The sequence below is a fragment of the Neoarius graeffei genome, chromosome 12 (assembly GCF_027579695.1).
Source record: "Neoarius graeffei isolate fNeoGra1 chromosome 12, fNeoGra1.pri, whole genome shotgun sequence".
NCBI lineage: Eukaryota > Metazoa > Chordata > Actinopteri > Siluriformes > Ariidae > Neoarius > Neoarius graeffei.
Window position 1 is genome coordinate 65,586,368 of NC_083580.1, and position 27,011 is coordinate 65,613,378.

General features: G+C 40.3%; 1 protein-coding gene across 2 annotated transcripts; it reads right to left on the reverse strand.

Moving 5' to 3' along the window:
- Positions 1–4,684: 4,684 nt before the first annotated feature.
- Positions 4,685–26,127, reverse strand: snx12 (sorting nexin 12). Of its 2 annotated transcripts, none has more exons than XM_060936254.1 (5): positions 25,790–26,127; positions 17,454–17,549; positions 16,976–17,100; positions 7,015–7,105; positions 4,685–6,103 (listed from the first exon to the last, which is right to left on the reverse strand). In XM_060936254.1, exons 1-5 carry the CDS (start codon positions 25,955–25,957, stop codon positions 6,098–6,100), a joined length of 486 nt encoding a protein of 161 aa, XP_060792237.1. In that variant the 5' UTR covers positions 25,958–26,127; the 3' UTR covers positions 4,685–6,097. The 2 variants fall into 2 exon arrangements, with proteins under 2 accessions (XP_060792237.1, XP_060792236.1); XM_060936253.1 differs by lacking the exon at positions 4,685–6,103 and adding an exon at positions 6,189–6,686.
- Positions 26,128–27,011: the final 884 nt, after the last annotated feature.

A 27,011-nucleotide genomic window follows, 5' to 3' on the forward strand; every position in this document is an offset into this window, starting at 1 on the left:
GCTTCAGGTCCTTCCACAACATTCCGATTGGATTAAGGTCAGGACTTTGACTTGGCCATTCCAAAACATTCACTTTATTCTTCTTTAACCATTCTTTGGTAGAACGACTTGTGTGCTTAGGGTCGTTGTCTTGCTGCATGACCCACCTTCTCTTGAGATTCAGTTCATGGACAGATGTCCTGACATTTTCCTTTAGAATTTTCTGGTATAATTCAGAATTCATTGTTCCATCAATGATGGCAAGCCGTCCTGGCCCAGATGCAGCAAAACAGGCCCAAACCATGATACTACCACCACCATGTTTCACAGATGGGATAAGGTTCTTATGCTGGAATGCAGTGTGTTCCTTTCTCCAAACATAATGCTTCTCATTTAAACCAAAAAGTTTTATTTTGGTCTCATCCATCCACAAAACGTTTTTCCAATAGCCTTCTGGCTTGTCCACATGATCTTTAACAAACTGCAGACAAGCAGCAATGGGTTTTTTTGGGAGAGCAGTGGCCTTGTCCTTGCAACCTTGCCATGCACACCATTGTTGCTCAGTGTTCTCCTGATGGTGGACTCATGAACATTAGCCAATGTGAGAGAGGCCTTCAGTTGCTTAGAAGTTACCCTGGGGTCTTTTGTGACCTCACCGACTATTACACGCCTTGCTCTTGGAATGATCATTGTTGGTCGAACACTCCTGGGGAGGGTAACAATGGTCTTGAATTTCCTCCATTTGTACACAATCTGTCTGACTGGGGATTGGTGGAGTCCAAACTCTTTAGAGATGGTTTTGTAACCTGATGAGCATCAACAACACTTTTTCTGAGGTCCTCAGAAATCTTTGTTAGTGCCATGATACACTTCCACAAACATGTGTTGTGAAGATCAGACTTTGATAGATCCCTGTTCTTTAAATAAAACAGGGTGCCCACTCACACCTGATTGTCATCCCATTGATTGAAAACACCTGACTAATTTCACCTTCAAATGAACTGCTAATCCTAGAGGTTCACATACTTTTGCCACTCACATATGTAATATTGGGTCATTTTCCTCAATAAATAAATGACCAAGTATAATATTTTTGTCTCATTTGTTTAACTGGGTTCTAAAGGGTTCACAAAAACTTTCAAGCACCACTATATTTAATAGTTATTTGCTAAAGATGAAGTGAATATTGGTGAATAATAACCAAGACGAATTTGAGGTTATTATTCACAGAGTTTGAGATGGATCATTGTTTTTGTACAAATACACAGATTAAATAAATAAATAAAAAATCGTATTTAAAATGTATTTATTTCAAACTTTAAAAGTGACATGCAGACGTAACGGTGTGGCACAGACTTGTGTCACTTATCTATGCCGACTCACATAAAATACTTTGTTCTGAAATGGATAAATCACAATTCCACCTTACCTTTGAATTGTTTTAGCCCAAAAGGTCATAGTATCCTTCATGCTTTTAGGAACACTTTCTTTCATAATTTCTAATTCTTCCTCACTTACGGTGACAAAGCGATTGGCCGCTGTTTTGCCAAGTCGCCCGAGGTGATTATCGAGAAATAGTCTGAATTTCTCAACCAAATCAGCATGCATGATTTTGATCACCCATGCATTAAATACTAAAAACTGTATTAAATGTACTTGTTTATAAAAAAAAAAAAAGTGGTTCTATGCATATCTTGGACTAAAGTATGTGTATTGACTGTTAGAACCCCAATAAAAAGAAGTTTAAAAAAAAATTTACTTGTTTACAAGTTATTCTCTATAGCAACAGTTTGTTCACTGTACAAGCTCCTCTGAATTATCTACATAACCTCAGGCTAATAAACATTTTCCAAAGAAAAACGTATCATTGATATGTTGAATCTTTCTGCAAGCAGAAGGTTATTGAACATTTACAAGAGGAGTATCAAGGATTGGATCTTTAACTGTTGGCAAGTTTTCAGGACCGAGCGAGAGAAAGACAAACCGACAGAAGATATACTGGTGAAGGATCGACTCTCACAGCTGCTCTAACATAAGTGATGACAGGAATTAACAGGTCTCGTGGACGTTTCAGAACATTAAATGTAACAATGTATTGCTCATTTATAAAAATAGAAATAATTGTTGGCAATTTATTGTTGTACAAGAGGCATAAAACACTTTGGGGTGTGCCATTATAGGGAAAAAAAAAACAAAACACCACTTCCAGGTGGTAATGTTCCTCAGCTTCTCAACACATCATACAGTTTTACCCCCACTGGTGAAGATTACTGTAAGGATACATTTACGTATTTAACATGTTCGGAACGAGTGTCCAGGATCAATACTTCGTAACAGTCAGTAACTTTTCTGCCACCAGTTTCTTTACAGCATGACAACCTGCGTGTGTCAGCTTATAGTCTCCGAGAGAACAAAAGAAAAGGCTAGTGAGTGAACTGTTAATAGCTGCTATAACAGAACAGGAAAGAATTTGTCTAGTAGCTGTTTTCCACAATAAAATAGAACCAATTTTAAATAACAAAAAGGGTCATCGTTACTAGTATAATCAACGCTGGGAGAGTAACAGTAATTCTGCTTCATTTCAGGCCATCACTGCATACCAAATCAGGTTTCCTTACTAAGTAATAAGTAATTTCCTTACTTATAACTATAAACACAAGCTACTTTTATATTTCATAAAACCTGCATCATTTGCTGAAAAATAATATACCTCTCAGAGAGGTCATGAGTTCAGACTCAGGGATTTCAGATGCGACCATGGACCTGACTGATGTACAAGATGTGCTACTATTATTTTTTTCTTAAATCAATCAATATGGATTTGCTGTTGGTTAATACACAGCTGCGAGTTTATATACATAGACATTTAATATTAATCTTCATAAAAGTCACTCAAATCTCTACATTTTTAATTTCATTGAAAGTATTAATCTCTGAGTAGCCACGTTTTTTAAATTGATTTTTGATGGATATAAAATTGAAAGTTCCATTAATTTACCCACAATCCCTGATGGTATACAAACAGGGCAGTGCGCACAATTCCGCTCCATAGAGTTATTATTGAAGTGGTCAGAACAGGGAACTACAACAAGTGCTAACATACCCCTTTTTCCACCAACAGGGAACGGGTTCTGTTTTGGTCCGCACACCAAATTCTGAACCATCCAGAGGCATTTAGACCAAAAACAGACAGGTTCTGAACCTGAGGGGGAAAAAAAAAAATAGCTGTTTTTTCCCAGCACAAACAGTTACATCAGTGGGTGTGTCATTAGTTTGAAGAGGAAACAGAATGACGCAATGGAGAACAGATAAAGGATACATCTTCAGGAAAAAAAAAGGGAATCAAAACGTACTCACTGGCTACTTTATTAGGAACACCCTAATCTGCCGATCCTTTGACAGCAGCACAATGCATCAAATCATGCAGATAGAAATCAAGAGCTTCAGTTAACGTTCACTTCAAATATCAGAACGGGAAAAATTGCGATCTCAAAGTGTGACTTTCGTTCACTGTGGCATGGGTGTTGGTTTGAGTATTTCAGAAAATGCTGATCTCCTGGAGTTCACACACACAACAGTCTCAAGAGTTTACACAGAATGGTGGGGGGGAACCTTGAGTGAGTTCTGTAGGTGGTTGTTGTTGAGAGGTCAGAAGAGAATGGCCTGTGGTGGGTTTCCCAAAAGCCTCTTAATGCTAAGAGCATCTTAACTAGGAGTGTGTTCATTACGCTCAAGGGTGCAAATCCGATGTCAGGATTGGGGGGGACGACACAAAAGTGATTTTTTTTTTTTTGCCCGTATGCAACTCATACCATGCAACCATAAATCACAACTTCATAGAGTCTCGCCATATCATTCAAAAAGTACTGCACAGGGAATCATTTGTCTGAAAATACATTTGTTTGTACAATTTTGAATAATTTGCGGGATTTTTTTATTGGGGAGGACAATTCATGTTTTTCAGAAATGGGGGGGGGGGGGGGGGGGGGGGGGGGGGGTGTCGTCATGTCCCCCCCCCGGGATCTGCACCCATGATTATGCTGCTTGCTCTACCATTTAACAATTCTCTTTGTGCTACAATGCTTTTGGGAAACTCGGCACAGATTGGTTCGAGCTGACAGGAAGGATATAGTAACTCACAGCAACTCTTTATAACCACGGTGAGCAGAAAAGCATCTCAGCATGCAACAGCAGGACATCAGACTGGGTTCCACTCCTGCAGCCAAAAAACAGGAATCTTTGAAGCAAGAACAAGTTCCTGTTAAAGTGGCCGGTGAGTGTACATGCAATAACAGAACAAAAGCTCGGTGGTCATTAATGTGCACCGCTACTACTGTTCACTTCCATTGCGCAACACCTTCTGTTCATGATGCATCCTTGATTACAACGGTTCCACTCAAAACTAGTGAAAACGTGGGCTGGTTCACTAGCTAGCACCAAGGTTCGAAGAATCCTGAATGGAACCAGTTCAAGAACCCATTCACTGTTGGGTGAAAAAGGATAACTGACGGCGAGGTCCATTGGGATCGGAAACACTACTCCAGGAACATTTTCAACGAAGGAGCAGACGACGGGACTTAATAACAGGGGTGCGTTTTTTTTGGTAGGTTTTAAAAAGCACTCCAACTGCGCGCACACAAAAACACACACACACACACACCCCCGACTAGTTTCGCTAGCCACAGAACAAATAAAATGCATGATCTAGTGGGAGTAAAGCAGGCAGAGAGTTTTATTCAAGGGGCAGGAATGACAGGACAATTCATGAAAATGAACTACTACATTTGTACATGTTTAATGTATATAGTTTTGAATCAGCAATATTAAAAATTTATAAAAACAAGAAATAATTTTGATAAGGACGTTAGAGACACAGCAGGGTTCAGTGATTTTCATTGTGATTGAACTTGTACAGTCCTATCTGCAGTGATCCAACACCAACATATAGAGAAGCCAAGAACACACACAATGCTGTAACACACTACTCTTCCACGTGTGTGTGTGTGTGTGTATAGATATAAAGCATTTGCTCAGAATGTGCATAAATGAAACATGGAATGTCAAACAAGAACAATGTGTGGTCCCAATTTCACTCATGTCTGCCTTGCTACATTTTGAAATATGCAGTAAATGAGGCTTACTGGACACTGATGTACATGACCAAGGCGAAGACAGACTCCAGGGACTGGGCTACTTATTACAGAACGATCCTTACCGTGAATTGACTTGACATGACACTTTAAGAAACAAATCACTCATGCAATGCAAGATATTCGTGCAGTCTATTCAAGGCATTAATGCTGGGCCTCTAAATGATTTAGCGTCGAGATTTAAAAAAAAAATAAAATAAAAAGCCTAGACAGCAAAACAATTAAGACCGTTGTTCGAATTGGGTTCAGTGTTTTCTTTAAGAGCACCTGAGTAAGCGTGCTAGGCAAGTATAAAGCACAGAGATGAGGCAGTCTTCTGAGAGGAGGAGGCGCCTTTGTCTTACTGAAGCATCTGAGAATACAAGTGGAAAAAATAAATAATGACATGACACCTGCAGGAGCACATGTTCTCATGACAGGAACAGAAACCAAATAAATGCTAGTTAAGAGAAAATCCTAGCACACTGCTCAGACTGACACGGAGTAAGCAAATGCTTATTTACTTTGAAACAATAAATTTAACAGCAATACGTCCCACATAGTATAGTATTAGTTTTAGAATTGTGCATTTTAAGTGATCAGGTTAATGCAGAGCTGGCGACTGTGGTGCTGTAAATGACAAGTTGAAATATAAAAGCCAAGCATAACCCATCTGCGCGTTTAAAAATGAAAAAACTTACCTGATTCATGCAATCAAGACATGCAAAACAACTTGCAAAAAAACCCAAAATAAACAGGGAACAACCCCCGAGTCTTTTCACGAGCTGCCATCGACTGATAAGCAGAAAAAAATTAGCAAAGCAAAATGGAGGACAGAAATTACAGCACCTGCTGTCAGTATGGGTGATGAGTTGCATATGCGTTTCTTTACGACAGAATTAGGGTCCATGCAGACACTGGGTTTCCCCGACAATATTTACAACATTATGATTCTCAAAGTGAAGAAAAACCCCAAAAACTTACTTCATTCATACCTAAAATAGAAGAGAGAATAAATAAGGTAAGAGGAAAACGACTCAAAAATTGATTTGCTTTCAGTAAATCTCCACTCAGCAGCACTTACTATTTTGTGATACTTTATTTACAGATAAATGTCACAGGCACAGATTGATTAACACAGGAAGAGAACATAAATATAGTCATTCTGAGAAAAATGACTCGACTTTGGCAGGACAACTTTAATAAAGTTGGCAAATACTTTGTCCTCTATGACGTGATGATTGACTTGTTCACAATACCGTAACCATGACATCATTCAAGCAGCGGTCGTCCGATACCACATCGCAACGGGTACATTCGTGTAATTTCTTGGAAAAAAAAAAAAATCCCATACCCTCTGACTAAGATGCATACACAGAACACTTTCACCTTGTCAGTGCAGAATGCTAACTCCTTACACTAATTTGTTCAGTAATTACAATTCAAAGTATTTTAGATTTGACCATCACGTCTCACATAATCTTGGATTTCTACGTCTTCTTTATAGTAGAATCAAGCATGTATGAACTTCTACTTGAACGCCCTCTGCGTTTTCCTGGCACTGACCCGATCATCTGCCTGAGAGGACAAAGACATGAGCCAACCATCTTTGTTTAGTGCTACAGCGTTCAGGTATGATCATATACTAATGCACACACACACTAAGAAGTACATTGTATAGATGTAAAACAAATACATTGTGTGTGTAAAGAGCAACTCTCGCACGTACAAAACATCTGGCCAATCGATTCAAGTTCTGCATTGTTTTACGACGCATCTAGCTTTACTTGGTGCAAAAATAAACGTTACTCTGCACTGTTTTGCAGAAGAGTGGGAATAGAAGTTGAGAACAGGAGAAAGAACCACCCGCCCCGAGTCCCGCTTTTGTAAAGCCCTACTGCCGTACTTTTCCAGGGATGTAGTTGCGATCGATGCTCTCCTCCTGCAGGAACATGTGAAGACAGCGCTCATTCTGAGCCAAGGGATGACCAGCAATTCTGAAAAGGGGCAGGAGAAGAAGAAGAAAACACCACAATTGGCCAAATGTCAAAGCATTATCATAACTAGCTTCTTATTATTAGCGCGAATGCCTGTGGTGAATTCAAAAACACTTCCGTATTGTTTTTCTTTAAAGCAGATACGCAGAGCCATGGCCTCACTTTCGTTTATAAATGCCTCGAGACCTCAAGAATAGCACAGGAGTAGTTTTAAGCGTTAACAATAAATCTAATAGTAATTTTTACGATTAAATTGATTTATATAGGTAGCGGTCTGAGTGAACCCTGACGTCCATAACGTCACAGCAGGAAGGCTATCGGTCTCATCGCTATTTCCACTATACTAAAACACAGAGCTGACTGCAACTCCGATCCTCCATTTTGAGCTAATTTATCGCCATGCCACGTAGATGTGCCAGCAACATGACAGAATGCATGATTTACGTTGCATTCATGGTCCAAGAATGTTCAAACTGCAAAGATTTGGACGTGTTTTGCGAGAAGTTCACGGGCACATTGGGCGCCTACGAAGTGGTCTCTCCTCTGCTCTGCACATTTTACTGAAGACTCGTACGAGACCTCTAATCTGTTGAGGAGCGTTGGCTATAATTGAAGAGGGTGCAGTATCAAAGTATTTTATTTTTTTAAAAGGAAAGGGAGTTCAGTTGCACCAGTCCTCCCGGAGAGAGCCGAGGGTTGTTGGTAAAACCTGGGACAGAACGTATCACTCAGGCAGTGACCTCCCCGCGGTTGCTGCTAAAACCGGTGACATCGTTCCGTCCCGGGTTTTAGTAATTGACCGAGCAGAGCAGTAATGGCGGAATACACAGTATGGAGAGAGAAAGAGTGGAGTAGCCATCTGATTTCTAAACTGGATATTGCTGCCAATATCTCGCCCTTACGTGGAAGAAGCGAATGAACGGAGAACTGAACAAACAACTGAAAGTCAGATTGTTCCAAAACAATCGGCCACAAGGTCGGCCTTCAAGAAGCGAGAACACAGATGGGTAAGCTCCGACTCTCATTTCGATTTAAAAAAAAAAGAAAAAAGATTAATCCATGTAACTTGTATTGTGTGTTTAAGTTAGCAGTATAAGATTATTTAATTTGCTTCAGAATGTGATCGTCTCAGTTCATCCGATTATTTAATTAGCATTTTGCGTTTTATCAGTGAAAATGCATGCATGTACATGTATGTTGCATAAGTTATAACACCTATCCTGTTTTAATGAGAGCCAATCCACAATCAGTGACGTCAAATCAGTCTTAGTTGAGCAAGTCGGTAACGGTATTTCTTACTTTCACCATAAATTTTTATTTATATGACTTTGGTCTATAGCTGTCAAAGGCCTCGGCCTTAAAACTGGTTCCTGCTGTGACGTCACGCACTCAGGGCTGGCTGGCTCAGCGGGGCAGCTCGAATGCCAACTTTGCGGTCAATTTTAACTCTCAAAAATATATTATTTATTCCCATTTATGCAGCATACAAGAGTCAAGGATGGAGATATTATCCACTCAGAAATTTATTTAAAAATAAAGGCTCTGGGGACGCTTGTTGGAGACTCTGTGGGTTTAATGGAGCCAACCACTTCCATATCTTTTGGGACTGCCAAGCAATAAAATCCTACTGGGAAGAGATCCACAAACATATTAAAAAATATATTTAATGTGAACATTCCATTAAAATGTGAAACGATGTTCTTGGGTAATATAATGTTTGAAACATGGAACACAAAAGACAAAAAACTGCTGACTATACTGTTGGCAGCTAGTAAGAAATGTGTCACTAGGAAATGGTTAAAAGTGGAACCTCCCACCATCGACGAATGGATTGAAATTGTTTATGAGATTTATGTTATGGAAAAGATTTCTTTTTCCCTCAAAGTTGAGAAAGAAAATTTTTATAAGATCTGGACCAAGTGGACTGAATATGTAAAACCAAATCAGATCTGATTTTATTTGACTATACTCATGCTTTGTGTGAACCTACACTACTGTTCAAAAGTTTGGGGTCACTTTGAAATGTCCTTATTTTTGAAAGAAAAGCACTGTTCTTTTCAATGAAGATCACTTTAAACTAATCAGAAATCCACTCTATACATTGCTAATGTGCTAAATGACTATTCTAGCTGCAAATGTCTGGTTTTTGGTGCAATATCTCCATAGGTGTATAGACCCTTTTCACGTGACGTCACGACAAACGCGGCCGCCATTTTGGACATGAACTACTAGTAGTCTACCACAGCCAACAATGAGGAACGACGGCGAAGCATCGAAAGGAATATAGCCATCAAAGAAAGTTTTTACTTTCAGCAAGACTTCCATCATGCCATTATATTGTTGTGCACCTGGATGTAGTAACCATCAACACACAAGGCAAGGGTTATCATTTTATCGGATCCCGACAGATGCTGACCGACGGAGAAGATGGATGGTCTCTAAAATATTGGCAAAATGATGTTTATTGACATAGCAATCGTGTGTAACGGGAAGCATTTGCATATCCGAAGTGTTGTGTTTACATCAAAGATAAAATAAACCGATATGACAACGACTGCTGCTGCCAGGTTGGGGACACAAACTAGTAGAAAGGAAGTGTGCCAACAGACTTCCTTTGTGGTCGATTCTGCTTTAAGGTAAGATGCATTTAATTATTCGTCTGCTGTGGGTTTGGAATCGGTAGCCTGACCGATTCGTTCATGTTTGTGGTGCCATGTGTTTGTTGACGCGTGTGGTATCATTGTTGACGCGAGGTTGTTTTTTGAACATGCCAGTGCGGACACGATTTCCCCTGATGAGTTATGACTTCAGACGCGATGCGTGTGTGGAGTCCGCGTGATACGTGCGTAAGATAGGCTTCTCATGTGTTTGGAGATCTGTGCTCCGAGACAAGCGCAAGCGTGCACACACCCCCAAGGGAAAAAAAAGGGACCCCCCGAAAATACCGGCATAGTTCAAACACTGGGTTGGAGAAAGTAATGGCAAATAGTGAGTGCACAAACCATAGAAGGTAAACTGTACACAGCGCCAGGGCAGTGTGATGGTATGTCTACTTTTAGATTGTGTTAGCTTATCAATGAACACACTCGTCACTCGACGAGTTTCACGTCTTTACGGCGGATACTTAAGTGTGTTAGGTATTATCGTTGCAGTCTAAGCAGTCATTGTAGCAGCTAGATGAGCGAGAACCGAAAGGGTCTGTGCCATAAACCGTTATTTCTTCATGTCCAAAATGGCGATCGCGTTTACGAAGGTCACGTGAGTGAAAAGGGTCTATAGAGGCCCATTTCCAGCAACTCTCACTCCAGTGTTCTAATGGTACAATGTGTTTGCTCATTGCCTCAGAAGGCTAATGGATGATTAGAAAACCCTTGTACAATCATGTTAGCACAGCTGAAAACAGTTGAGCTCTTTAGAGAAGCTATAAAACTGACCTTCCTTTGAGCAGATTGAGTTTCTGGAGCATCACATTTGTGGGGTCGATTAAATGCTCAAAATGGCCAGAAAAATGTCTCGACTATATTTTCTATTCATTTTACAACTTATGGTGGTAAATAAAATTGTGACTTTTCATGGAAAACACAAAATTGTCTGGGTGACCCCAAACTTTTGAACGGTAGTGTACCCTGAGTGGTGTATTGATTGCATGTAGGGGTGCGCTCCCCGGTTCTGATGTTTGTGTGTTATTGCTTCCACCTGGAATGGTTTGGGTCCGTGGAAGAAAGCTCCAGAGGGGCAGTATGTACATCATTGTGTCCTTGACAAACTGAGTTAATGTACATGTGTAGTGATGTATGCGATGGAGATGTGCCTTTCTGAATAAAAAGAGAATTTCAAAAAATAAAAAATAAAAAAAATAAAATAAAAAAACCGCTCTGCGTATATGCTTTAAGGGCCGACTGATAGAGATTTTCAGCACCGATACCAATAACCATTAAAAATAAATAAATAATATGGGTCTGATTTCTGATAAGCCAACATCAGTCGATTTCCAAACCTCAGAAACACAGACACATCTTCATTCAAACAGAAATGTTTTCAAATATTGGGAATTATACAAACACAGTCAAGCACACCTAAATGTACATTAAAAACATTTTGAACTCTGTACACAACAGAATGACTTTAAAACCCTTTGGTGACTGACCCCTTGAAAATGGTTCCTCCAGGAACGATGACGTTTCAGTTGTCAAGACAACGGAAAAACTAAAATACAAGAGCATTTTGTTTTGTGCACAAGAGCATTGTGACGTATCTTTCTGTTTTTGTATTTTAGTTTTTCTGTTGTCTTGACAACTGAAACGTCATCGTTCCTGGAGGAACCATTTTCAAGGGGTCAGTCACCAAAGGGTTAATTAGGCCAATATACATAACTATTCATTTGGATTCAGGAAAAACATGCACATTTATTAGTTATGTTATAGGTCTAGCCTACTTAATTAGGGAAAAATGTTTACTCCATCTGCATCACTCAAACACAGCAGATATCCAATGTGAATATAACTGCAATATTTTAGGATGCTTTACTTCATTTATTTATATCGAAACTGTACAAAAATTCAATTAAAACAAAAGCATGATTTGTAAATGTCATTAATTTGAACGCCGCTGCAACTCTGCTTGAGTCAGCTGATTGTTGGCTCAACAAGCGCAATTTCCGAAAATCACTTCCATATTTATATTAATATATAATATTCTACGATGTCAAAGTTAGCCATCTAATTTACTTATCTTTATCCTTAACCACTACAACTAAAAGCTTCCAGCTTACTCTGTCTGTGTCCGAGTGCGAGCAGAACTGCATTTAATTAGAAAATAAGGTTTTATATACACTATTTTAGTAGTGTTGGGTGCAAAAACAAAGCAACTGAGATTCATGATTTTCATCAAGCACAGTAAAAGCTAAGGAATCTTAATATTTCACCTATTCAACCCAATAACATTCATCACTTACACATGGACACATTGAAACAGGACCCATGATGAAATCTCACAAGCAGACCAATATGAAAAATGAATCTGATCTTGCGGAGCTTCACTGATAAAACTAAGCATCCTAAACATTTAATAAGCTGCTTAATGCTGCGTGATGGTAGGCAGTTTAACCAAAATACAGTAAAGCTCATTTTAATCTATCCATTAATCCAGCTTCTGGATGCTCTGCTGATCAATGTATATACAACAGGTACACTGAAGCGTACACAAACTGCAATCTGCCATATTTTTAGAGCCTTCAGTGAGTAATGTGCTGCTATAAATACAGTGGTGCTTGAAAGTTTGTGAACCCTTTAGAATTTTCTATTTTTCTGAATAAATATGATCCAAAACATCATCAGATTTTCACACGAGTCCTAAAAGTAGATAAAGAGAACCCAGTTAAACAAATGAGACAAAAATATTATACTTGGTCATTTATTTATTGAGCAAAATGATCCAATATTACATATCTGTGAGTGGCAAAAGTATGTGAACCTCTAGGATTAGCAGAGTTTGAAAGTGAAATTATGGTCCTTTTCCACTACCCTTTTTCAGCTCACTTCAGCTCGCTTCAGCTCACTTCAGCCCGACACGGCTCGCGTTTCGACTACCAAAAACCGGCACGACTCAGCTCGTTTCAGCCCTGCTTAGCCCCTAAAACTCGCACCGTTTTGGAGTGGGGCTGAAGCGAGCCAAACCGTGCTGACTGAGGTTGGGGGCGTGAGCAGACACTCCCCTGTGCACTGATTGGTGAGGAGGCGTGTCCTCACATGCCCACACACGCCCCGCGAGCGCGCTGGGATCTGTAAACACCGCAAACCCGGAAGGAGAAGAATTACGAGAATTTCTGAAGCCTTATGCGCCTCGCCTCATCTATACGCTCTTGCCAGTATCTGTCCGCGTTGTCGGTGACAACAAGCCACAGCACCGAGACCAGCAACACTAACGACTCCATGTCCTCCATGTTTATTGTTTACTATCCGGGTCGTGAGACTACCGCTTAAAAGCTCACTGAATCAGTGACATACAGAGCATCGTGGACGAGTTCGCGGAGCGCAAGGCTCGTCGTATGCCCTTCAAATAATGCGCGCAGTAGGCTATTGATGTTTTTTTTTTATAAGCCATGTACAGTATGTCACCTAATGTTTTTTTGTTTCTGAGTTACATGTTCGTTTGAAGGACTTAATGTACAAAATAACATAGTTGCACCCCGTAGTGTTGAAATTGGTAAACACAGTGCATTCAGTGAGGTTTGCACCGCCCTCCTTTTCTTTCTGACTCTTCCTGTCACCACTCTGAGCGCTCATTCGTATGCCCTTCAAATAATGTGCGCAGTATAGGCTATTGATGTTTTATTATGAGCCATGTACAGTATCCTAATGTTTTTTGTTTCTGAGTTACATGTTCGTTTGAAGGACTTGATGTACTAAATAACATAGTTGCACCCGGTAGTGTTGAAATTGGTAAACACCGCAGTTGCGGACATTTTGTAGCCTAAAACGATGTTATGATAAGCTTTAATAAAGGGCCCGGTCATTTGCCCCGCCCCCGGCCCGGCTCTGACTTGTTCCGCCACTGTCACTGATGTCACTGTTTGCGCTGCTTAACGACATCACGTGACGTCCACCCACTTTCGCTAACTCCACCCAATGTGTCCACCCACTTCCAGCCAGCACGGTTCAGCGCGGTTGTAGTCGAAATGCAACTCCAACAGCCCCGCTCAGCTCGACTCAGCTCGACTCGGCACGGCTCAGCCGCGTTTGTAGTGGAAAAGCGGCATTAGAGTCAGGTGTTTGTCACCCCGTTGACTGAAATCAGGTGTGAGTGGGCACCGTTTTATTTAAAGAACAGGGATCTATCAAAGTCTGATCTTCACAACACATGTTTGTGGAAGTGTATCATGGCACGAACAAAGGAGATTTCTGAGGACCTCAGAAAAAGCGTTGTTGATGCTCATCGGGCTGGAAAAGGTTACAAAACCATCTCTAAAGAGTTTGGACTCCACCAATCCACAGTCAGACAGATTGTATACAAATGGAGGAAATTCAAGACCATTATTACCCTCCCCAGGAGTGGTCGACCAACAAAGATCACTCCAAGAGCAAGGCGTGTAATAGTCGGTGAGGTCGCAAAGGACCCCAGGGTAACTTCTAAGCAACTGAAGGCCTCGCTCACATTGGCTAATGTTAATGTTCATGAGTCCACCATCAGGAGAACACTGAACAACAAATGGTGTGCATGGCAGGGTTGCAAGGAGAAAGCCACTGCTCTCCAAAAATAGAGATGAAAGTGGAACAAAGGAAAAAAAAAAAAAAAAAAAACCTGAACTTTTGAAAGTCAAACTAAGATGGGGGGGCAACTTCCCCTGAAAATATTTTAATAACATAACACGCAAAACCCTGCATTCTAGTGCATTTTAGTACTTATTTTCACTAAAACAAGTTATAACTTTTAAGCCTTTTTCTTTCACGTACATTAATGATTAACATGTCAAAAATATCAAATTTAATTCCCCAAGTTAATGAGTAATTTTCAGGAGTGCATTTAGAAGACGCAGTGATTTTCCTGCTACACACTTCATTACTTTGAAAAAAAATCAGACAGTTGAAGGTAAACTCAGCAAAATCCCAAAACAGTACTGTTAAAAAGTAAAGGTCTGTTAGAGTTTCTAAAGCTTTCAGGTTTCAATGTTGGGGACACTGAGCCTCGTTTATCAATCGTTTAGTAGAGCTGTGCGGTTGCATAAGCTAAAGTGAACTAAACATTTCCAATTCATATTTATGCGAGTTGAAGCCAATTGTTTACATTAGTTCATATTGTCTGTAAATTTAAACACACCAATGAAGACCAAATTTCTCATATAAATCAGGGGCGTAGTGTGTGTGCATATCACCCACTGACTGGCAGCCTGAGTACATTATGTAACAAAAAATAATTACCATTGCTAGTTTTAGGCAGCTTAGAAACCTGCCTAAAAAAAAAAATTATATATTATATATAAAAATTGCTTACCTCTCTTCACGTCGAAAGAAGGAGGAAAATTTTGCTTGTTTTGACACGGTGAATTATTAACACGAGAAAATACTCGTAATTTGCAACTAAAAGACTGCAGCTACACTGGCAGCTTGACCATGCTTTCTAGTGTGATTGTGTTGCGCTTGCGCAGAACGGTGTCAGTCCTGCGCACCTTAGCACGTGAACCTGAAGGCTCGCCTTGGGCGCGCACGCCTAACAAGGTCCGGCACGCGCACCGTTAACAAAGAACACCTGTCTTTAATCAATGAACTATGTTTGCGCTATTTAAGGACCGCGCCCATGCAAGGACGATGCGAAGTATTACGCCGCGTCTAGGAACGTGAAAAATCCGAAAAATAAATTTGTCCATTTGGAAAACCGGAGATTTTCAAGAGTTTTGTCAAATACCCAGATTTCCAGGTATTTTGTCATTAGCGGAAAAAAAAAAACTGGAGGAATTTTCATGAAAATCTAAAAATCCGGAATTCCGGGAAAATCCGGAACACTTTCATGACTACAAAAAGAACATTGCTGCTCATCTGCAGTTTGCTAAAGATCACATGGACAAGCCAGAAGGCTACTGGAAAAATGTTTTGTGGACGGAGGAGCCCAAAATAGAACTTTTTGGTTTAAATGAGAAGCATTATGTTTGGAGAAAGGAAAACACTGCATTCCAGCATAAGAACCTTATCCCATCTGTGAAACATGGTGGTGGTAGTATCATGGTTTGGGCCTGTTTTGCTGCATTTGGGCCAGGACGGCTTGCCATCATTGATGGAACAATGAATTCTGAATTATACCAGCGAATTCTAAAGGAAAATGTCAGGACATCTGTCCATGAACTGAATCTCAAGAGAAGGTGGGTCATGCAGCAAGACAACGACCCTAAGCACACAAGTCGTTCTACCAAAGAATGGTTAAAGAAGAATAAAGTTCATGTTTTGGAATGGCCAAGTCAAAGTCCTGACCTTAATCCAATCAAAATGTTGTTGAAGGACCTGAAGCGAGCAGTTCATGTGAGGAAACCCACCAACATCCCAGAGTTGAAGCTGTTCTGTATGGAGGAATGGGCTAAAATTCCTCCAAGCCGGTGTGCAGGACTGATCAACAGTTACCGCAATCGTTTAGTTGCAGTTATTGCTGCACAAGGGGGTCACACCAGATACTGAAAGCAAAGGTTCACATACTTTTGCCACTCACAGATATGTAATATTGGATCGTTTTCCTCAATAAATAAATGAAGCATAATATTTGTCTCATTTGTTTAACTGGGTTCTCTTCATCTACTTTTAGGACTTGTGTGAAAATCCGATGATGTTTTAAGTCATTTATGCAGAAATATAGAAAATTCTAAAGGGTTCACAAACTTTCAAGCACCATTGGATGCAGAAAAAAAAAAAAAAAAAAAAACAGCAACACTAATCTAAACACAATCTAACACTCACGACTTGCGTGTAAACATTTAAGTACTGAAAAAGCTTTGGTCTATCATTTGTTCACATTTCTAGCATCAGTGCAGAGTCCTGATCAGACAGAAAATTACGAGTTTTTCTAATTTTTTAACTATAATTAAAAAACAGTTAGGGATGTATGTTTTTTTTTTTTTGGTATCCAACACTGGTAAGTATTTATTAAACGATACTGAAGATATCCCAAGCATTTTACCATTGGAAATGTGCAGCCAGGATCTTTAAGATTACATACGAATGATGAAACTTTCCACACAATACAAATCCAAAATATTGAGATCCCTTTTGAGAACATTTGAACCGGAAGGTTCAAATGTTAGTACTGTTTGTTATCGTTAACATTTCATTATGGACGCTCTACCCAGTGGTGGTTTTACTGGATCGAACATTGCGTCTCTCGACAGCTAACCTGTTGATGAACTGTTCAAGTCCAACTCTTCTCTCTTCAATGAACGACTCTTCAAATATTCCCTCATCTCCACGGAAAGGGAGCTGTCTCTTCAGTGCCTTCCCAGGCAGAGGAGGCACGACGATCTACAAGACAGTAACGTGCGTTTCAACTCAAGTCCAACCACAGAAGGGAGGAAAAAGGAAGCAGGTGGTGAAAACATAACCAAATCACTCAGCAAATAGAAGCAACTGACAGAGGATTGTGATTTATTTAGTTACATTACCACCATTAAAATTTTTTTTTTTTTAATTTGTTCAATACAGTGACCGCCTTAGTCCTTGTAAATTAAATATAAGCAACAGAACAAAAAAATAAATAAATAATCCATACATTACATGTATAACAATTACCTATTTGTTGTACATATTTAAAAACACAGTTTAGAAAATTATAACTTCATGCCATCACTTGTGTTTTACTGTCTTAATGAACTTGCCTTACTGTCTCTTTCCAGCTCATTTTTCAGCCACTCGAAGTCGCTGTACCTTCTTCGTACACAAGATTCTTTCAACTTGAAAATGGGGAGGTTGGTCTGTTTACAAAAACACACAACATTTTTCCGTTATCTCATTGTCGAAGCCTGGTTTTATATCGGCCTGGTGATGCTCACATTCAAAATTATACGTCGGCTTTATTCACGCTTTCTCGCAGTATGCTGGTGTTTTCTTTCTGACGGCAGAATCGAAATCAATTTAGCTGATATTTTCAGTCAGTATAAATAAACGATTTAAATCACCAAAAGTCTTTTATAAAGATTCGCCAGGACATTTTTGCATGCGTGTGTGTGTGTAATATTATGAGTGAGTTTCGCTGCTGGTGACCAGGGCGATGAGAAAGTGGAGGGGTGTGAGCTCCTGGCTAGGGAAAATAAATAAATAAACAAACATTCCATGTCCCAACAGCTAGCCGCTGTGTCCGGCGATCAGGTCGTCGAGGCCCCTGCCTTCGACTGCCACCCAATCCACACTGCACCAGTCCCCTACTGCTACCTCTGTGGGTGGTGAACCCACAGGAGGTCGGGCCCACGTCACCTCTTCGGGCTGAGCCTGGCCACCAAGTGCTTGCATACGATGGACCTATGGTCATGAGCTTTGGATAATGAACAAGATCGCGGATACAAGCGGCCGAAACGAGTTTCCTTCGCAGGGTGGCTGGGCACTCCTTTAGAGATAGGGTGAGAAGCACAGTCACTCGGGAGGAGCTCGGAGTAGAGCCGCTGCTCCTCCACATCGAGAGGAATCAGCTGAGGTGGCTCGGGCATCTTTTTCGGATGCCTCCTGGGGACGTGTTCCAGGCATGTCCCCCCGGGAGGAGGCCCCGGGGAAGACCCAGGATACGCTGGAGGGACGATGTCTCTCGGCTGGCCTGGGAACGCCTCGGTGTTCTTCCCGAGGAGCTGGCCAAGGTGTCTGGGGAAAGGGAAGTTTGGGCTTCCATGCTTAGACTGCTGCCTCCGCGACCCGGCCCCGGATAAAGCGGAAGACGACGAGACAAGACAAGATAAACAAACAAATAAATAAAAATTCACACTTCTCCACAATAACACTGATCCAGAGATGTATGGCAGATCCAGCCATTTTAACATGATAATCTCATCTGCGCAACACATTACCTGTGTAGCTATCATTCACCAACACACACACACACACACACACTTTCCCCTTGGAATCGCTTACTTGTCTCCTCTCAAAGTAACTTCATGGAACGACTGGGATATACAAGTGGTTTTATAAACGTGATATTTGTTTCATGACCCAACTGCCTGCATATCACTAATGTATGAACACTCCGTATACGGTTTCCCCGTACCCATCTGCTGGTAAAGCTCCGTCCTCAGGTCTAGTACACGACATTAAGACACATTTAAGCTTGGCTGAGAAAAGAAGAGTCATGTCTGATCTTCAGCTGGAGGCTCCCAGGTTCATTTACTAATTAACTGTGACAATATCATAAGATAATTCACACACGACAAACACACACTTCTCCTCCGAAAGGTGTATACAAGTCAAGTTACACCATACTTCTATCAAGATAAAATAGACATATTGATACACTGTCATTATTCTAGCTCGTGAATGCTTCATACACATAAGTATGTACACCTGGCCCTAAAATTGTGCTGCTCATCATTAACCACCTTGAAAATGGTTAAAAGTCATTAACAGAGAAAAATGAGACATTTTAGACTACGAGCTTACAGTAAAGAAATGTGTGTGTAAATGCATTATTTTACATATAAAAACAGTCAAAAGTTTGGACACACCTACTCATTCACAGGTTTCTCTCTGTATTTGGACTATTCATCAATACATTATGTATAAAACTCAGTCTAAAATATTTTAATAAGTGTCTAAAATATCCAGTCATGTGCACAAAAATATAAACATTTAAGCTTCCTAATTCAACTGATTTTCTTTATTTTTTTTTTATTAATTAAGACACTTCATGTCTTAAAGCAATGATGGATGTCGTTTCTTTTCGCTTAGTTGAGCGATTCTTGACATTTAACAGTTATTCCACAAAACTGAGTTGTACATGAGCTGAAAGACGATGAGGCGCATAGCACCGAGTCGGCTATCAGCCGTATCCGACGAGATTGAGTGGAATAACTGTTTTATTCTATCCACATTCACTAGATTTTGAGAAACGGAGCATTTGTATTTTTGGCAAATTTGATAAATAAAAGCTTTATAGAAAACGTCTGACAAAATCATTTCTGTTTAGAATGTAAACAAACCGGTGAAATGACCGTAGCAATTTGTGAAAAATGCTATAGCAATTCTTTGGGGGGGGATTCTTACCATCAAATACTTTTCAATATTTTGTTGCTTTTTTTTTTTTAATTTAATTTTCTGGTGGTTTGCAAACCAACTTAAAGTGCATTACTGCCACCGACTGGGCAGGAGTGTGGAACAGGACATTTTAGACTGAGTTTGCAGTTTAAAAAAAAGGGTAGGCGCATGCATGCTAGCTATATATATATATATATATATATATATATATATATATATATATATATATATATATACACACACACACATACACACGTGTATACACACACATATATACACACGTGTGTGTGTGTGTGTGTATATATGTCAAAAGTTTAGACACACCTACAGTTTTTTTTCCCCTGTATTTGGACTATTCATCAATACATTATGTATAAAACTCAGTCTAAAATATTTTAATAAGTGTCTAAAATATCCAGTCATGTGCACAAAAATGTGTGTTATTTACCAACTGGGAGGTCCGTATGGTGAAACACCGTGACCAACGTCTTGAATGTACTGAACGAGGCCAGTATTTAAAGTGCTGATGACACGTTTTTGACAATTTGGCGATGTTTTATAACATAAAAAGTAATTCCCGATGATCCATATATTAATTCACGAAGGCGCCTATTTTACAAGTTATGATAAAAAACGCGGCTATTTGGGCAAATTTGACGGGGCTGCAGCACCCAGGAGACGAAAGAGGAGGAGGGGCTACGTGACGTCAGCAAAAGAACCTTCCTCCTAACTTACCAGTTTGTTGTTGATGCGGCAGGTGTTCAGTTTATCATTATTAGTATTTTTATTAGACATTATTTTTTATTTTATATATATAAGTTATTATGCCTTCGCGTTGTGTTGCCAACTTTTGCTCCAAAACCTACAAGGATGGGGTAAGTTTATTCAAGTTTCCCAGAGATCCCGAGCTGCACGCGAAGTGGCTGAGGCAAGTCAGGAGCACTCGTGACAAGTGGGAGCCCTCACCAACATCCATCCTGTGCTCTGAACACTTCGATTTGGATTGTTTTGACACCCTTCCCAGCTTAAAAGAATCTCTTGGGTGTTCAGTTCAGCAAAAACGTGTGCTGCTACCATCAGCAGTGCCTACAGTATTCCGGAGGGGGTCTACTAGTAGCTATGCCGGATCCAGCAGTCGCCTGGGACAAGCCGACTCCTCCAAAGACAGTCCAACTGTCAGAACATGTGTTGAGAAACGACATAAGATAAAGGTACGTAGAGCTATAGAGTGCTCCGACATGATGCTAAAAATAGTAACCATGCGGTCTGCGCGGCCATCTTGGAAGTGACTCGCTCCAGAGCGCTCATAGAGTACACATCATAGAGTACACATTCATGATAATCATAAATGTAATCATAAAGTCGGCGTGATATCAGTCATGTATTTGCCTGTGAAAGCTTGCGGCTTTCATGTAACTGCCGCCTAGCAACGAGAGGCAAAGGGTAAAGAGGGTAGGCTATCATAGATTCTATTCGGAAGAGATCAATACATGATTGCTTAAAAATTAGGTATTTTAACAATTTGCATCGGTTTTGTGATTATCGTGACACTTGTGTGTTATATAGAACTGTATGTCTTATCAGCACATCGAGGATCTTCCACCGGAGGCTTTAGCAAGTACTCGTAGCAACACTACACTTTACCCTTTGCCATGCGTTGTTAGGGAACGGTAGCAAGTACCCCGATGACCGACTTCAAGAATATGTAGAAAAAAAATTTAGAAATTATACTTTCCAAAAGTCATTTGAGCTTAGTGTATTGCATTTCCATTTATATTGTAGGCTCTTGCTGATGTTTTTGCGGAGTATGACGCAGCTGCTGAATCAGAAGCTGCAGAGTTTGTATGTACTAGTTGTGAACATTCACATTATTATCAATCTCATTTATTTAAAATCAGATAAAATCATGCCATCATGATCACTGCTTAAAGTACCAGTATTTGGTTGTTGAGCTAGCACTAGAGAGTTCACCGGCGTTTTCATGCGCCATTTCCACTGAGTAGAACAGCCAGTGAACCGCAGCGTGTTCTTCCGCTGACGTCACAACATGGCCGCGAGCCACGGACCCAGCTTTCTTGCGCTGTGCAATTAAAAGTTGGATATTCGCGTAACAGCTTCTTTTCAGGTAATTATAACAGAAATCTAACGTTTGCCATGTTGTATAGTTTATTTAAGAAATTGCATAGTCATGTTCGTGTCATCAGCACTTTAAAGCCGAGGTCATGGTATTTCACCATACAGACCGACCTTAAGCTGGCAAATAATATATTTATTTTTTTCTTTACCAAATTCTAACAGAAAACGAGAGCGCCCAAAAGGGAAAACCTAGCCGAGCCGATGCGAGACGCCATTTTGAATCCTCATTCACGGCTGGAATGCAAATTGCTTCCTCCTCGGTATACAAGTGCACTTCCATGGCAGGAAAAAAAAACCAACTACATTTTGCCACCTATGTAGTCCCCTATTTATACAAATAGGAGTCATTCAGGATTCAGCCATGTTTTTGCTCGCCATTAGCAAGTTGCTTTCGCTGTGAACACTGTCGTCATCACGATCCATGATGTAATATTCATGCTATTATGCTGAGAAATGCTGGAAAAAATTTAAGATTTTTGGTAATCTTATAAATAAATCTTATTAAAAAAAAAGATAAATGTTGACAAAAAATGCTACTATGTTTGTTGTTGTTGTGAACGAGTGAGTTGCCAGAGGTCCGTAACTGGGGTCTGTACCGTAAGATATGGGCCCGCTCGCCAGCCAATCAGAGCGCAGGATTTGATGGAACCCGCACCGTGAAAAAAATAAAAACATGTAAGCTTCCTAACTCAACTGATTTTTTTTTTTTTTTTTTTAAATTAAGACACTTCATGTCTTAAAGCAATGATGGATGTCGTTTCTTTTCACTTAGTTGAGCGGTTCTTGACATTTAACAGTTATTCCATGAAATCGAGTCGTATATGAATGGATAGCTGATGAGGCGCGGAGCACATGGCTATCCGATGAGATGAGATTAGAAACCGAGCAATTGTATTTTTTATTTTTGGCAAATTTAGTAAATAAAAACTTTATCCAAAATGTCTGACAACCACTTCCGCTTAGAATGTAAACAAACCGGCAAAATGACAGTAGCAATTTGTGAAAAATTAGCCTGGCAAGCCAGACTAAATGTGAATATTTAGTCTGGCCTCGATCCGTAGACATTTCCGAAGGGGGTAGGAGGAACAAACCGCTGTCTTTCAAACTGTCTCTGTGCGTATAGGCCAACGCTCTGACCAATCAGCACAACAGTGACTGTAACGTAGTCAGAGTGACAGAAAGCAGTGGGGAAGGCCTTGAAATAAATAATTTTTCAAAATGCGTATTAATTAATAAACAGGTTCTAGATATTAAGAAGTTTGGAGATAATGACCACAAGTTTGGAGTCTGTACCACATGCACTCATTTTTTTCCCAAGTGTTTTCAAGGGTTTGCTTAAACTGTTTTTGAGAGTTTTTATTTAGTGGTGTTTGGTGAAATAATTTCCCTTAAATTTAAAATAACGGGAAAATAAGACACAATCAAAAAGTAATGTTTCAAAGCTGTTTATTAATTCTTCGTACTGCACAAACTAGCCCCATCCTTTTGGCTACCAGCGGAGCCAGCTGGTAGATCAGACTTTTGCCATAGCCGGTCGGCAAAACAGCGAAACGTCCTTCTTGAAAAGGAATGAGCGGAGAGCCTCTTCCTGCTCATGTTTCAACGAAAACTCCAAGTCTAATTCTTCTAAAACTGATTCCAAAGCGGAGTCAAACGCGCGCTGTTCACTAGCCGTAGCCATCTTTCCTGTTGTGCTTTCTCCAGCGTTGCGCAGCTTTGTCGTCACTCCTGCAAAAGCCCGCCCAAAGAATCCAAACAAAAACCTTGCGTTGTGATTGGCGGGCACGATTTGATGCCCGGGGTGTTTCTGTTTATATGGTGCGAGGCTAGACCCACTCGTAGGCAAAATATTTTTGGCCGCTAGGCGGGTGGGTCTAGTTTACTAGGCTAGTGAAAAATGCTATATAATAATAATTCTTGAAAAAAAATTCTTACCATCAAATACTATTATTCAATATTTTGTTGCCTTTTTTTAAATATTTTTTTGGTGGTTCTTCTTCAGGTTTTTTTCCTGGTGGTTGGCAAACCAACTTAAAGGTGCATTACTGCCACCGACTGGGCAGGAGTGTAGAACAAGACTTTTTTTTTTAAAGGAACTGTCCACCATATTTCCATAATGAAATATGCTCTTATCTGAATTGAGACGAGCTGCTCCGTACCTCTCAGAGCTTTGCGCGACCTCCCAGTCAGTCAGACGCACTGTCACTCCTGTTAGCAATGTAGCTAGGCTCAGCATGGCCAATGGTATTTTTTGGGGCTGTAGTTAGATGCGACCAAACTCTTCCGCGTTTTTCCTGTTTACATAGGTTTATATGACCAGTGACATGAAACAAGTTCAGTTACACGTGGCAATTTTCTATGCTATGGAAAGTCTGCACTATAATGACGGGCGTACTAACACCTTCTGCGCGCTTCGGTAGCGCATTGATATCTGAGCTCCGTATCAATGCGCTGCCGAAGCACGCAGAAGGTGTTAGTACGCCTGTCATTATAGTGCGGACTTTCCATAGCATAGAAAATCGCTACGTTTCAATTTGTGTAACTGAACTTGTTTCATATCACTGGTCATATAAACCTATGTAAACAGGAAAAACGCAGAAGAGTTTGGTCGCATCTAACTACAGCCCCAAAAAATACCATTGGCCATGCTGAGCCTAGCTACATTGCTAACAGGAGTGACAGCGCGTCTGACTGACTGGGAGGTCGCGCAAAGCTCGGAGAGGTACGGAGCAGCTCGTCTCAATTCAGATAAGAGCATATTTCATTATGGAAGTATGGTGGACTGTTCCTTTAAAGCCATTTCTGTTTCTTTTAAATACTTGATCGTTTTTGGGGTAGAGTTTTGATTTAGCCCTCGGTTGCCTGAGCAACGCGCGCCGCCATTTTGTTTCTCTCTCCTCACGGTATATGAGCTGATTGGCTCCTCTACTACTGGGCTATCAAGAGCGCGCGACTGCTCATATCCACTGAATGCGGATAGAATAATATGGATTCCTGCAGTTGTAGAATAGCGCTGTTTATTGCATTTTTATTATTTAATCTCAAACGCATTAAGAAAGCAAGAAACCGCACTAATTAACTTTTGACAAGGCGCAGCTGTTAAGTGAAAAGTATTCCAGATGACTTCCTCATGAAGATGATAAAAGATGATAAAATACGAAAACATTTTTGTTTACCACATAATTCCATACAATGTTCGGTGTTTTCAGTATTATTCTACAATGTAGAAAAAAGTCCAAATGCAGAAAAACCTATTAAAGAAGAGTAGGGGTGTGAAAACTTTTGACTATTTTTTTTTTTTATTAATAAAGGACTCTTGTTGTTTAGTCCTGGTTTGGTTTTGCTTTAAAAAACACTTTAGTAAGAACATAATCTAACCTTACGTATTATGCTTTATAAAACTTTTTTAGCACCAACAAAGTACGTATTTTTGAATAAATTTGTATGTTTATTTTCCAGTTTGAGTTGAGTTAATTATCCAGAATCGTGCTTTGGTGCTAATGCTAATCAGCTAACCGACTATCAGAAAGCAACAGTGCGTAACTAGGTGCTTAGCTAAAGGAAGAAATAACGCATAAACTGTACACTAGACTGAGAACTACTGCTTAACCTGGACTAAAGAACTCAATAAAAAGTGGGAATTTCACTCAACATTCATAACTAGTCCGCGTCCTTTAGCCAGGCGCTAATCCGCTAGCTAAGTAGCTAGCTCGAGCAAATTAGGCCGAACAAAATTCCAGACCTCCCTCTCTCTCTCTCTCTCTCTCCAACTAACTTCCTGCCGTTATTAACCCAAACACAATCCAGCCTCAGGTCCGTTTCCCCTCCATGCACGCCAACATACCCGCATCCGGACTTCATAAGTGGTGAACCGGTTCCGTCCGACTCCGATAGTTTGCGGATCATAGACGTCGATTTCCAGAAAATTGCTCGGAGGTCCGTACGCGTCCATCAGGTCCTGCGGCTTGGAGTTTAACCGGCGAGTGTCGGCCACAGTGGGTTCAGTAGACATCGTTATTACTGGCTAGCTAGCTACTTCTGGATGTAGTCTAGGACACGCACAGTAAGGGTTTCTTTACTAAGACATTAAATCAGAAAAAAGAAACCAAACACCGAGCCGCCCTTAGTTCGCCGATTTTTTTTTTTTTTCAGCTCAGAAACAGCACAGGAAATCCCGCCCTCCCTGAGCGCCTGCGATTTTTTCCCCCAGCGCTCTAGAAATCGCAACGCCCGTACGGATCAACCCCGAGTTCCATCACAGCCAATCAGAGGCCTGAGTTCACAATAACTGACATGCCACGATCCAATAGGATACGGAAATATGGCGAAATGGGCGGGATTTAGGTCAATCATGTCCATAGTTGGGATATTACAAGAATTTGAGATGAAAACCCCAAATCTTTGGAAGTCAGCAAGTTTTTCGTGTGGTACAAAGTATGTACTTAATGTACAGTGGTGCTTGAAAGTTTGTGAACCCTTTAGAATTTTCTATATTTCTGCATAAATATGACCTAAAACAATATCAGATTTTCACACAAGTCCTAGAAGTTGATAAAGAGAACCCAGTTAAACAAATGAGACAAAAATATTATACTTGGTCATTTATTTATTGAGGAAAATTATCCAATATTACATATGTGTGAGTGGCAAAAGTATGTGAACCTCTAGGATTAGCAATAACTGCAACTAAACGTTTGCGGTAACTGTTGATCAGTCCTGCACAGCGGCTTGGAGGAATTTTAGCCCATTCCTCCGTACAGAACAGCTTCAACTCTGGGATGTTGGTGGGTTTCCTCACATGAACTGCTCGCTTCAGGTCCTTCCACAACATTTCGATTGGATTAAGGTCAGGACTTTGACTTGGCCATTCCAAAACATTCACTTTATTCTTCTTTAACCATTCTTTGGTAGAACGACTTGTGTGCTTAGGGTCGTTGTCTTGCTGCATGACCCACCTTCTCTTGAGATTCAGTTCATGGACAGATGTCCTGACATTTTCCTTTAGAATTTTCTGGTATAATTCAGAATTCATTGTTCCATCAATGATGGCAAGCCGTCCTGGCCCA